This window comes from Maylandia zebra, linkage group LG23, assembly GCF_041146795.1.
Source record: "Maylandia zebra isolate NMK-2024a linkage group LG23, Mzebra_GT3a, whole genome shotgun sequence".
Classification (NCBI taxonomy): domain Eukaryota; kingdom Metazoa; phylum Chordata; class Actinopteri; order Cichliformes; family Cichlidae; genus Maylandia; species Maylandia zebra.
In genome coordinates, this window is record NC_135188.1 from 14889922 (window position 1) to 14903788 (window position 13867).

Here is a 13867-nt window from a genome sequence, read left to right on the forward strand (position 1 = left end):
CGGTGTAAAATGAATATTGGACACATTAGCTGTTAGCATGCTTTACAATATCAACTTTATAAAGTTGCATTATCCCTTTGCTACTATGGTAATTCAGCAGATTTATGCAATAAATAATAGTTAAATTTGTTGACTAAAATTTGGAATTGTGCAATTTACTATATTCCATAAAATCTCTTGCTGTGTGTGTGTGTGTGTGTGTGTGTGTGTGTGTGTGTGTGTGTGTGTGTGCGCTCTACACGAAATATATTAAGTCATTAAGTTACTTACCAACCATTTTAGCCTTTATGCATTGTGTCATGCTTATTTCACCACAATAACTTGTAATAATTTGTATCCACGAAGCTTCAGTTACTCATGATACATTATAACGCCAATTAGGTTACCTGGCAACCACCTAACAACAGGCTAGAATGACCTATTTTTAAAAGATTGACGTCTACCACCTCATCTTTTTTTTTTTTTTTTTTACTTTTCTCAGGGTGATTAAGAAAATGAACTCACCAACAGCTCAATCACACAATAATCATTAATTAGATTTAAATTTTTATTAATCTACCAAATTACTGAGTTGTTATTTCAGCAGTGGATTTTCCTAATGCTACACAGCATATTGCTCCCTTACTGTTATCACATGATCTTACTATTTCCACCACTGATAAATACTGAACAATGTGATAATGTGCTGATGGTGGTGGTATGCTCCTACAGTACTATGGGCAGCTGTAGCTCAGGTGGTAGAGTAGGCAGGCCATTAATCATACGAGTGGCAGTCCATTCCCTCTCTCTTTTTGTCCATATGACAAAGTGTCCTTGAGCAAGACACTTTAACCCAAATTATTCCCACTATGTGGATGTGGTGAAATATGTTTTGGACAAAAGCGTCAAACAGAAACAAACTAAGAAAAAAAAAACACAACCTGAAGTCACCTGGAAGCAGCAGAATGCTGATGACACACAGGAAGTTAAGGACAGAAGAGGACACCGGCCAGGATTCGGAAAGGCATTTGTCTTGCAGGATGGTCTCGTAACCTTTCAGTCTGCCATTTGCGGAGATGTCTTGTCGGTGTGTATAGATGTAAGAGAGCCCACTGGAGGTGTGCCCTCCCCATGTGCCCACCTGCCTCTCTTACTGCAGTCTGCTGTGCCATGTGGAGCCCCAGATGTAGCCTACAGAATAATCCACACTTGTACACTCATGAAGGTGTCCATCTGGTCCCACGCACTCAAATTAAGTCCCAGAACCCATACAGGCGTCGGGACACTGTTGTTGTGGCATTTAACAGATTCGAGAGCATGAGATACTGCTGTACTTCTTCTATTCTGTCTGTAGGAAGGCCCGAGCTGAGGCGCTGCACAGCTGAGAGTCACTTGGCTGTGACTGGGAGGTGAAACGGAAAGGGACTGAGCAGGATAAGCCTGCAGAGCTCACTGCTAGCAGAGCAGAGCGAGGAGGATCTTTTTACATTAGCTGAGCCTCGGGCACATGCAGATAACAGCAAAGCTCCTGCCTGGCAGGAGAGGCACCAACACTGCAGCCCTGCATCACAGCTGGCAATGTTTATCCAATCAAAATAAAAGAGCGCTTTTTATACTTCAAGGTTTTGTCTTCACATCTGAATAATATCTCATGTCTTTGCTTTTGACTAAATATAGACTGACCTGAAAACAACTGAATACAAACATCAGATAGAGGCCCGCCTCAGTTTATAATAACTCTCATTTACTTTATCCCCCCCCCCACCCACACACACACATTGATTTAACAAAGGACAACACTCACTTATTTGACTGTTTAATATACAAGACAGTTTCCTATGAAACACATTTATACAGGAACACCAATTTACAGCACATTTGAGCGAATACTGAAGGAGAGCTCCACTCAAAACCTGGATGATGTCATCAACGTGTCATCACTCGGGTGACAGCTTGGAGGTTAAGAGTCCTTCTGAGTGCAGGTCTAATTCCCTCCTGGGAACTTCACTTTCTCCCCCCGTTAAAAACATGTAAACGAATCCCGGACAATCTCCCAAAATTGCAGTATATTTACTTCCAGCAATAACCTTTATATAACCTTTAATTAACCCCCTCCCCCCAAAACCAAATAGTTTCCTATTGCAGGAACTTGCCATAACACTGATGTTGATATTTTTTGTTATCAGTTTGCTGATTATAAGTTATTTGATGCTATAATAAGATTATTTGTCCTCATTACAGATCGCTGTGACTGACAGCTGCTTTGAATAAAGAAGGAGCAACTGCTGATGTCTGAGTGGGTTGTTCTGATGTAAACTATTCAAAGTGAACTATTCAAAGGTTTTGTGGGAAGCTGCTATGGGAAACTTTATTTGAAAGTAATGCAAACGTACACCAAGCAAGGTAATTGTGCAATCAACATGTTAGGTCTCTCCTCCAGAAAAGCAGTTTATTCACCAGGACCCACTGGCTGCAACCATGGCAGATGGGAATCGGTACTATTTAATATTTTACATGATTCATTTAGCAGCTGCAAAGCTGATTGGTAACAGTCATCAGGAGCTGTAGGCTAAAAAGATGCACTTGATAGATTAATGTCTGTCTTACACCATTTTCAACTGCCCACAACGTCAGTTTTGGAAGAGACCAAAGACACAACATATCGGGGGTTGGTGGCGAGCTTCAGAGCTCACCTGGTATGCAGATTTCATCAAAGCCAGGCTCTATGTTCCCAGACTTTGTGCTAAGCTAACCTAACCAGCAATAATTTTATATTTAATAAACAGATGTGTGTTTGATTATCATTCCTCTCATCCATCTCTTTTGCTGCAAATGGCCCAAAATGTTAATTCCAAGCAGTTATAGGTGAAAATAATGTGCAGACAGTGTGATGGTAATATAACATGAGAGCGACTTGTTAGCACGTTTTCTGTCTGTATAATAATGGTTTATGTTTTAAGAACTAGTGTCTCTCTGGGAAGCTTTAGTCTCATTTCTGAAGCAGCAGCGGGACAGACGTTGCTCTCGCCCCCGTCCTCGTCACCACTTCACAGGCTATTCAATTAGCAGAAGAAGCATGGGAGATGGAGCCATAATGGAGCTGATGAGATGCACAAGGACAGGTGACACTAATCAGAGCGGCGCCCCATTGTCTCTGTGTGGGCATCATTAAGGAAAGGGAGTAATTTCAGGTTTTTTTCCCCCTCTCTGAGCCTGAATACACTCATGCTGCCTGCGTGCATTCCCTTCCTTGTTATCAATTTGCAACATGTGTGAATATATCCACTGAAATGAGTGAGAGTGTAAGGAAAACAAGAATATTTGACACCTCAAAAATAGGTTTTAAAGTGTAAGTTCTTATAAATGCCACACTGATATACTGATGTGTTAGCTTCAATGGCTCTCAGACACATCTAATTCCCCAAGGATTTACTCTCACCCTGTAATCTGTAAACTCCTTCTGTTGTTGGCTCAGAAAAGGCTGAGGCATCCACTCTTCAACACATCCACTTTCCTCTCCTCCATGTGAGTGGATGAGGCTGCTGATGAAGCGCGATCTGCCGAGGCGGCCTCAGGCCGATCCCAGAGGCCGGGGTTGCTTCTGTCTTCTGTCGAGTCTCTGGGCTGGACTACGAGGGAGTTCTGCGCCGCCTGCCGGTACCGAGAGCTGAAGTAACTCCACAGACACCTGAGAAAATCCAGCCAAAGCACAAAGATTAGGAAAAGACTCAAGGTTTGACTGCTTCATCCCACATAATTTTGCCGAAAAAGTCCAATTAGCTACATTCGCACTTTGGCAAATCCCAAATAACTTTGTTAGTGTAATAACATAATCCTAATCTCATTACTAAGTCCCTCTCCTCCCATTAACTTAGTCGTTAGAGAGCGTGGAAGCCTGCAGCTGAATTCAGAGGGCCTCCCATACAGCCCAGTCTTAAAATATTCACGAGCTTCACCGTCTCATGCTGACATTAAAATTCTTTTGATGCATCAGTAAACACCGATAAGCCAAACTTCTACGACCACTAACCCAAATATGCTGTGGTCCTCTGCTTGCCGCTAAGCATCTGAATCCAAGCTGAGGCACGATCCCTACACGACTCATCGTTAGCAACAGATTCCTTAAGAGCTTGAGGGGCCGCAGGTCATACTTTTTTCATTATATTATATATTATATAAACAGCTTGTGGCTGTTTGTCCCTCCTCACCCTGCGGTTGACCCACAAATTTTCCCACTTTGGAAACAATCAATCTTAGTCATCAGTCGTTATGTCTGGATTACAGGGATTAACACCTGGTCGTGTCTCCCAAATCCAACATACTGATTACACAAACCAACTGTTCACGTACCCTTTGAACATGCCATGAGCCAATCATCATTACTCACTTCCTCTGCGAGTTCTTGTAATCATTTGGCTAATTTGTGTAAATCAGAACCTGCTACACTGGAGTGAAATTACACATTTTTCTATCCAGCACCATCTCCTGCAAAAACATCTATACAAGACGTCTTTGCTTGGTCAAAAACATGTTGGAAGAAACTGCTCGGATCGTCTAAGCCAGGATGTTTAATACTCCTGCACTGCAGAGAAAAGGTATGAAAGAGGTCAGTGTGGGCAGTTAAGATTCCAAAGAACAGGACTCCACAGAGAGGTCAACAAAGCTGCAAGAGTGTAAATGATTAAATACCGTTTCTGTGAAAGTCCACAAGGAGTGTCCGGATGCTGCTCAATATTTACTGTTGTGAACTTCTTGTAAACAGGCACATGAAGATGGAAATAAGTATTAACAGAACCAGGTCTGTGTGTTTTAGAGTACATCAGGGCCATTAACTCCTTAACATTCACCCTCTTTATTAAACAGGGATAAAAACTTGGAAGCACTTTGTTTGTTGGACTCTTGCATGCAAACAGCACATGTGACCTAATATGACCAAAACCTTTTTGCCCTTGTGTTACAAAAAACTGTTGCTGCTGAACTGAGACCAACTGAACTGTGAGGATGTTTTTTTAAAAAACAAACAAACGATGTACTTCTTTGTGCACAGTAGCTCAAAATGTATCTGAAAAGATCTGACCAACCACTGCGCTCACCTTTTAGTTGCTATGCACAAACAGTTGTTACGAGAGCATTGTTGTATTGTTGTGCGAGCATCTGGTGCCTGTGTTGTCCTGCGGGCGGATTTTGCTTACATGGTTTGAGTCCGCTTATGAACAAAATGAGATACAAGTTGAATTTTGTTTAAATAAAGGTCAGCACAATAAATACTACACTCTTTCCTGAAGGGAGAGATCGCTTCCAGGTTGACAATCTCCTCCGCCCACAGCACAAAACTAGGGTATAAAAGATGGACAGAGCTCGCGGGTCTTAAAGGTGAATCCAGTGAGGAAGTGCTTAAACTTTCATTCTTTTTAATGACCAGTGGGGTCCTTCACTAAAAAAGACTTCCGGTTGCATAAAAGTCTTTGGGATTTCAGCCCTCGGCGCCCCCGTTTTCTGACTTCAGTAAATATAAATTATCCTCATTATTAAAGCTAAAAAGGAGGATTATTTATGGCATGCTAACTAAGTAATAACTCAATGACAACTCTTTAGTCAATACTCCTGCACTGCAGATTGTTGAAGAATTCCTTTGAACAACAATTAAATCCAACCCACCAAGATACTAATGAAAAATAGACTCATAAGAGGTCTTCACTAATATCTCAGTGGCTATGTTCATCTTCTATAATGTCTGTGGACACAACGGGTCACCGAGTGGCTTGATGAGTATAAAAAAAATGATAAAGCTTTTAGATTAACCAACTCTCAACCCAGAGATAACGGGCCAGTGCATTGGACTGTGTTCACCATCAAAACACCAAATTAAGAAATATGCTTTGGTAGAGTGGCATTTATAACTCGAATTGAATTCCAGAAACTCAACAGAGAATCAATGCCAAAGAAGCCATCAGTGGTCTTTTCTTTAATTTTTAATTAATCTGAATATAAAATGTTAATGGGTAAACCTTTGAGGAGTTGGTGATGGGAGCCAGACTAGCTCTTTCCACCTTACCTCCCACCTACACATTAAGCATCAGCGACTCAGAGAATGTTTGACAAGTGAAAAACAAAGTGTCCCATGTCTGTTTTGGAGTGGATGTGGTGGACAACAAATACATACATTCATACATACAACATACATAAAAAGAGAGAAAGAGAAAAAATGCTGAAAATGTAAAATTCTACTGTGACACTGGAAAAAAAGCATGTTTCAGTCTTGGGAGACCTTCCATGAGTGTGTTCTTGTAGGCACAGTGCATACCAACTATCTCAGTAATCAGTTACTGATCATTGGGTTCATGTGACTGATGTAGAAGCTAATCATGATAGCTTGACTCTGACGTGGCCAGGCAGCAACACACTGTATCATTTCCTACAATCAGCAGCCACTTAATATGAAGACATTCACCTTTCAGCGCTGCCTTCAACCTGATCGAAAACTAAGCGAAGACTGCTTATTTCCACCTGGATTTTTTCACCATTAAAAAAAAAAAACTGTTTTAATTTAGCATTTTACAAAATAATAATAGGTGAACAAAAAAAATCCTTTTCCCAGTACACTGAATGCATAACCTCGGTCCACCACAGTAATTGGCTGCTGAGGCAAATCAATGCCTCAGATCAGAATTGAAGCCTTCGGCTTGTTTACAACATCTATCATTTGTTCTTATCAAGAGTGATCAGAGCAATTTTCCCTCCCTTAATATAGGTTTGATGGGACAAAGAAAAGCTCAATTCTCAGAGAATTGGAAAACACATTTCTTGTGCTTTGTGGTAACTAAACTGTCAACAGATAAGAGAGTCCATGGTATCAACTCGTGGGTAATTCATCTTACAATTGTGCTGTTGTGTTTTCCTTTGGAACGGCTTGCAAATTTGGTTTGAGGCCTTTTGCTCATATGTCAGCGCGAATGCTTCGTCCAAACGTTCACAAAAAACGAGAATGTAAAGCAGAATGTACGCTCAGAGCACTCGTCTCCAAATCTGCTCAACTTACGTGCAGTGGCCACTTAAAAGCAGCACATTTGTAGCCTTGTGTGCACTTCTAAATCTGTAAAAGGGCGATGAGCTATTCGTCCTCAGGCAGCTCTGCAAACTGCTGTAGACAGTAGCGTGAGGTGAGAGAGCAGTGTAGGCCACTTTGTATCATGTCAGTGCTAGCGGTTAGACGCCATCTCCACAGTGTCCCTTGTCACCAATCACATCCTTTTAAACCACCCAGGGAGCTCGACACCCCCCCTCACACACACACATACACACTCCCTTATCTGTCAATGCTGCTTAAATAATGTAATTAATGACTTAATTAACATTTCCATAATCTATTTTAATAAATCTAACACGGCATAATGAGAGTTTCTAACCTCCAGGCAATGGCATATAAAAATTCACAGCGCAGAGCTGCATGGTCAGGGCACTGTCGCAGCGCCGCAAACTCTCACCATGACAGTAAAGGAAGGAGAGAGCGCATACTGTGTGACAGCCCTCTGAAAGGCAGTTCAAGTCTGACAAATATCATGTGACTTCGTGAATGTGTCCAATAACAGACCTGCAGCACGAGGAGGAGGCAAGAAGATTATTTTGGAGGGTCAAAATGCCGGAAGGAGGCCAGAGCATCGCTGAAAGAAGGATTGTTCGAGTTTTTATGAGATGAACAAAAATGTATTCTTGAACTCAACTGTGAAATAAAATTATTATTGTCAAGTTGAGCTAACATGTGGAGCTGGACCTGCTGCGTGGTTTCGTCTAAATAAATCTTACACAACAAAAGATGCTGTAGCTGACACACAACAACTACACAGATCTGGGTGATTAATCAGATTTTAATCTCAGTTCCATTTTGCTTCCCAGTGATTATCCTGTTTTCCTTCTCTCACCCCAACCGGTCGCAGCAGATGGCCCCGCCCCTCCCTGAGCCTGGTTCTGCTGGAGGTTTCTTCCTGCTAAAAGGGAGTTTTTCCTTCCCACTGTCGCCAAAGTGCTTGCTCATAGGGGGTCATATGATTGTTGGGTTTTTCATTCTATGGGCAGTAAAACTTTTTGTCGTTCAACATCTGGCGAGTCCGTCCGCAGCTGCCTTTGTCTCTGGATCGTCCGGGGTCTGTCACTTTTGGTAGCAGGCAACAAATAGCTTCTGCCTTTTGTTGTTCACCCTGTAGCTACTGAGTAGGACCCTCAAGATGTGCAAGTCCACTCACCCTTGAGTCTCTCATTGGTGTCATAATCTACCAGGGACTGACTGGTGGATTTTCTTGCAAGACGAGGTTTTATGGTCAAATACACCCCCTAATTAGCACTTAACCCCATAGAAGATGAACCTGTGTCCTGCACTTATTTTCTCCCATTGGTTTTTTGTTGTGAACTCAAATTAAGCAAATGAGTTCACAACAAGGATCCAACATGATGCAGACAATAAAAGGTCATTCTGAGCGGTTTGCTTGTTTATCTTCATCTTATCCCTGTCTGTCAGACTAACGGGCAGAGTCGTGGGTGGGGGTGAGTTGGGGTCGTTCCTTACTAGAGCTCCCACCCTTGGGGCTGAAGTGTGACTGAGATGCACACTGACAAGGGGCAGCAGGACACTGGCACATCCCAGGCAGCACAAGCACAATGAGACACAAGGTCTGTGTAGACCACCAATCCTAATGAGGGCTCCCATTAACCTTCTTACTGTACCAGTAATAATGTACAGTTAGGTCATTAACTATTTAGACAATAACAACTTTTGCAGTTTTACCTCTGTACACCACCACGTGGATTTTAACATTCACTTTTAATTAATTCAAAGGGTTTTTAAAAAGTATTTTATTAGCTTTCTTTTTTATACACAGTGCCCCATTTCCAGAGGCTCAACTGAAAACTCGATGACTGAAAAGTTGATCCATTGGGTTGAGATCTTATGACTGACTTGTCCATTGAAGAATTTTTAAATTCTTTGCTTTGAGAAGCTCTTGGGTTGTTTTTGAGGTTTGCTTTGGATTATTATCTATTTGCACTATGAGTGCCGTCCCACCAGTTTTCCAGCACTGGGGTGAACGTGAGCAGAGAGTGCTGCCCTGTACCCCTCACAATTCATCCTGCTCCTTTTATCAGCAGTGACATCATCAATAAAAACATTACTGACCCAGTTCCACTAGCAGCCATACATGCCCATGCCATAACATTACATCATGTTTTACAGATGATGTAGTATGCTTCAGGTCCCAAACTGTTCCTTTTCTTCTCCATGTTTTTCTCTTCCCATCATTCTGGTACATCTTTCAGTGCCAGTTTCATCTTGGCTTCTGTCCAAAGGCTGTTTTACAGAACTGTGCAGGCACTTTTAGATGTTTGTCTAATCTTACCTTCTTTTTCCTGGGTGTAACAAGTTGTTTGCACTTTCTTGGTTGTAGGCTTTCAATCAAAGCAGAAAAATATAACTAGTAGTTCAACTTTAATCGAACTGAGTTTTTTCACACCTGTTGGTGTTACTGAGCCGGTCAGCACAGGCCTCTTTTTAAGAAGGACCCAGATTGTTGATTTGGACACTCATGACGTTTTTACTAAATCTATGATAGTTCAAATGCCTTCCTCACTAGCACTGATATTTCTTTAGGCCTCAATTTCAACACTTGAAATCAACTACAGATTGTTTATCTGCATACTTTGTCATGAAAATACAAGGCAAGCAGGCTCACTTGGATATCAAACTGCTTGTCCATCAACAGTTTAATTTTTTTTTTTAAACCTTGGAAAGTGGTTTGGCTGTGTGTAAAAATGACTATGATTGTTAAACCACTTGAGTTAAAGTTGAAAGTCTGAACTTCAGTCTTATTTTTGATTGATTTTTAATTTAACATCCACTGACTGTAGCTCTGTACAGGGGCGAGAATTACAAAAAAAGACAATGCATCATTGTCCAAATACTTATGGACATTATGGACCTAAACAGATCATCTGTTTAACTTGTTATGTAGACACATGGGAACATGAATAGCACAAAGGAGATGCTCCAATGTGCTACTCACTGAAAACCACATGTCAGCATGAATGGTTCCTGTAAGAGTGTGAGCATTTGAACTAAAACGTATTTGAACCTCTTTTGACTTAATTATCGAGCAAATACCTGCAGCTGAGATCTGCTGAGAACGCAGCCCATCTGACGCTGCCAAACATGCTGTAAACAAACCAACTTCCTGTCATAAAATTACAGCTCATTACTAGTGTGGATAAGGGCTTCAACAACATAATGATGCAGAAGCACATTACCACCACTATATTTATTAATTACCAGTTGAGTAGCCACATTCCTTGCAAGGGCGGTTAATGGAGAGAGAGGAAGGGGAAAAAAACGTTAGAAGCCTTGTTGAGTTAATTACAAACAGCCTGCCTTTTTTTTCCCTCCAAGTTAAAACAAATACTAGAGGAAGGACACATGTAGAACACAAAGTTTTAATTTTGCTACTGGCACAGAAAGCTGTTTAGGGTGATTGGAGGGTCACTTCCACTGCCACCATCATATTTTAGAAAGTATGTTATTAAGCAGGGGAGCTTGTCTGAATCCCAGCATCCAGTTTAATTAAGCAAAGTCGGCAAAGCCACATTAAAAACATAGCTTGATTTTCAAAAATATTATTAGGAAATATAATTCGAAGTAACCCATTATATATTTATCACTAATTTAGGCAATTACAGGTTACATAACCTGTATCTGTAATCTGATTACAGGACCTGCCATATGCTGCTTTCTAATCAGAGAGTAGTTATTGTTTATGCCAGAAATCTAATGCATTATTTACAAGTAAGATGTTAATAAAAACAGACTGTTCATTTACTAATGGTTTACAGTACCGCAGGCATCGTTCCAATTAGCAATATAGAGATGGAAAAGGAGACTAAGTGAAAACAAGAGAGGTGGGAGGGTGCTGTGGGTCAGACAACAACATGTTTTCAGAGATGATTATTTGGATGACACAGGCACTCGCTGCTTCTTGTTTTTAAACTCACATAAAAATGAAATGTTACTTGATAATATTGTTTTATGCATTTAGCAGAACAGAATGTGGAAAGAGTGCGGAAAGAATGTTATCACCATTTTAATCATTAATCATTCTGACCGTGTTAGACTGAGTTCAGCCCAAGGGCACTCCATGGTGGGAAAAAAACAGTACACATATGAGTTAGTTAATAAATGCACAGTAAAACAGAACACACTCACTTGATGAGCAGGGTCTCTGTCAGTATACCGAAGAAAATTGCTGCCACTTTAAAGGTGCTGGGAGGAGGAGGGCTGGTGAAGGCCGTCATCATGCAGTAAACAGCGTAGGGCACCAGACTCATCAAAACGGTCGCTGTGATCAGCACGAGCCACGTCTGCCACTGGAAGCTCACCGACCGCCACGGGGAACTCCTCTGCAGCTGGTACTGGACGACACAAAAGAGGAAGCCTCGTGACAACGTTCATTCTACATGTAGAAACGCAGAAATGTTTTTGATTCTGACCTCCGTGATCACGTTTGGATGAACCCACTTTAAATGCTCAAAGCAGTAAAAAAAGCTCAAGTTGCGTAAACTTCATATTTAATGCTACAATAACGTTCCTGCGACACTTTCATTTTTTAATTTAGCACCCTGATTATTTCGGAACAACTTCAACTACAGTGTGGATGAAAAGCACCACTTAAAAGTACAATTACCCTGTGCTCATTTCGACTGAATGTGAGCTTGTGTGTGCGTGACATCAACATATTCATGCTATTGGTGAGGGATAAAACGAAAGCATTAAAATGAGTCCTGTCAAGCTGAGAGTATTATGCAAGAAAGACAGGAGAACATGAAGTAAAAGCAAAGACCAACCGTCAACCTGTCTGTCAGCGTCACTCTGTTTATTAATAATGTCCAGACTGCCCGCCTGGAAAGTGAAGGGTGTGCATATTATGCATGCGTTATGTCCTTCTAAGTGGTTTGGTAAATTATATTTTGTAGTCAGTAGCTCAGGTTGTTTTGTTTACCTGAATATGAGCTCAGCAAATCTATGACACGAAGAGTTAAGTGAGCTGAGCCGATGACTATCGCCACGTTAGCGCAGACAGGTAAGTGCAGAGCGCTCTGGCTCAGTGTGAAATCCTCCAAAGTCAAATTCAAGCTGTTTCTCTGAAGTTTGCAAGATTACATAAATAGAGACTCACAATTTTGAAACACAATAACATGATCTGCATTCTTATCTTATTGTTTGTAATTTAAATTTTTGTCATTTAATAATGTATACTTTATTGATCCCTGTGGGGAAATTACTTTCTCTGAGTTTACATGAAATGTTTGACTTGAGTCCATAAATTCTGGAGAGCACCTAAACAACACTGTACTTTCTTTATTCTCCAAAAGAGGAAATAAAATACCCACATTTAGCATACTTTAGACATCAAACATCATTCAAGCTAATTTCATCTATTGGTTAATTTCAAGAGCCAATAAAGGCAAAACGAACGTTGAAACATGTCTTAATAAGGTGTTATAACAGCAGGAGCGCTGTGAAAGGACATGATATTAAAAAGAATATTATTAGCATAAAAAATGGCATAAAAAACAGGTTCAGGCACTCCACAGATTTGGATTAGTTTGTTTTTAATTTCTCTAGCTGACTAAAATAATGGCCTGTTACTGCTTGTCCAAACCTAACTTAAGTGCCTGGAGTGTGCTGACTGATTCACTGGAGAACATACTTCATGTTAAAACTACCAGCTGTGGTTAACGCATTAATATTAAAACACGAACAGGAACAGTGAAATCCCAACAAAACTAAGAGACGGACCTTTAATTGTCTGAAGATAGATATCCTTTCATTATTTCTTCTGTTTAACATGGAAACACTGGCAGATTTTTGTCATTTCAATCTCCTCCCATTCTGTTAACTTCATGGATTAAAACAACCCAACCTTTCCTGTGCAAATTCACATCAAAAGCTCTCAGAGAAAACACTTGTATTGTGAAAAGTTTGCAGTAACTTGTGTAAAAACAGATTTAAGAAAAACTGCGCATAACATTGTTGACATCTAGCGACTGATTTATGTGTCATTTGACCACAACAGAGAATAAGTGAGAGAGCAATACCATCCCGAAGGGAAAGAATGAAGGATAAATCATCATTAGACGATAGGGAACGGTCTCAAGATAGCACTGCGCGCCACTTCTGCAGCCCACATGGAAATACCTAAATGCAGCCAATGCTTACTCAGCTGTGATTGGTCAATACAACTTGGACTACAAATGGAAGTACAAAAATGTTGACCCGATCGCCACAGATCTGGTATATCCATACAAAGATCTCAGTTTATAGAGATTAATAGCTGTCCACCTCGTAGAAATTAGAGGCACTCTAGCTTGTAAATGTGTCCCCAGCTTAAAGCAGTCAGCATACACTGAGCAGCAGAACAAAGTTTCTTCATATCCAAATCCTAGTACAGTAACTGCACTTTGACCCTGTAATAGAGATTAAACAAAACCTCCTAATATTGGAAGAAACTCAAACTAATGCTTTAACCTCACACCTGCTCTACACATTCAGTGCTTCATTACTTCAGGCTTGGCATGGTTGTACATAACACCTGAAAGCAAGATAAAGCACACACACACACACACACAACAGACACATATAAGCACTAAAAAATGCATGCAGTCATTAAGTGTGCATGCAAACAGTGCCTTAAGTCCTGTCCAAATATTGCCTCGCTCTGGAGACAAACCAAACCACTTAAACAGTGTTTGATTAGCGTCTGGAATTCATCTGCAAATGCACACTTGCCTTGTCCTCTTTCATGGCTGTTATTCATTAATTAGATTCTTTGTGCAACTGAGCTATCCTCAATGT

At 40.8% G+C, this 13867-nt stretch overlaps 1 protein-coding gene across 4 annotated transcripts in view; it reads right to left on the bottom strand.

Annotated features, from left to right (window-relative positions):
- Positions 1 to 1782: 1782 nt before the first annotated feature.
- LOC101486318 (uncharacterized) overlaps positions 1783 to 13867 on the bottom strand; it is a 129216-nt gene continuing 117131 nt past the window's right edge. For 3 of the 4 annotated variants that reach the window (XM_076880279.1, XM_004552873.4, XM_004552875.4), the window contains exons 4-5: positions 11219 to 11424; positions 1783 to 3667 (exon numbers count right to left, since the gene is read on the bottom strand). In XM_076880279.1, coding sequence (XP_076736394.1) covers positions 3451 to 3667; positions 11219 to 11424 — 423 coding nt within the window. In that variant the 3' untranslated portion in view covers positions 1783 to 3450. The remainder of the gene's footprint in view (positions 3668 to 11218; positions 11425 to 13867) is intronic. The other variant, XM_076880280.1, reaches the window with a different exon arrangement.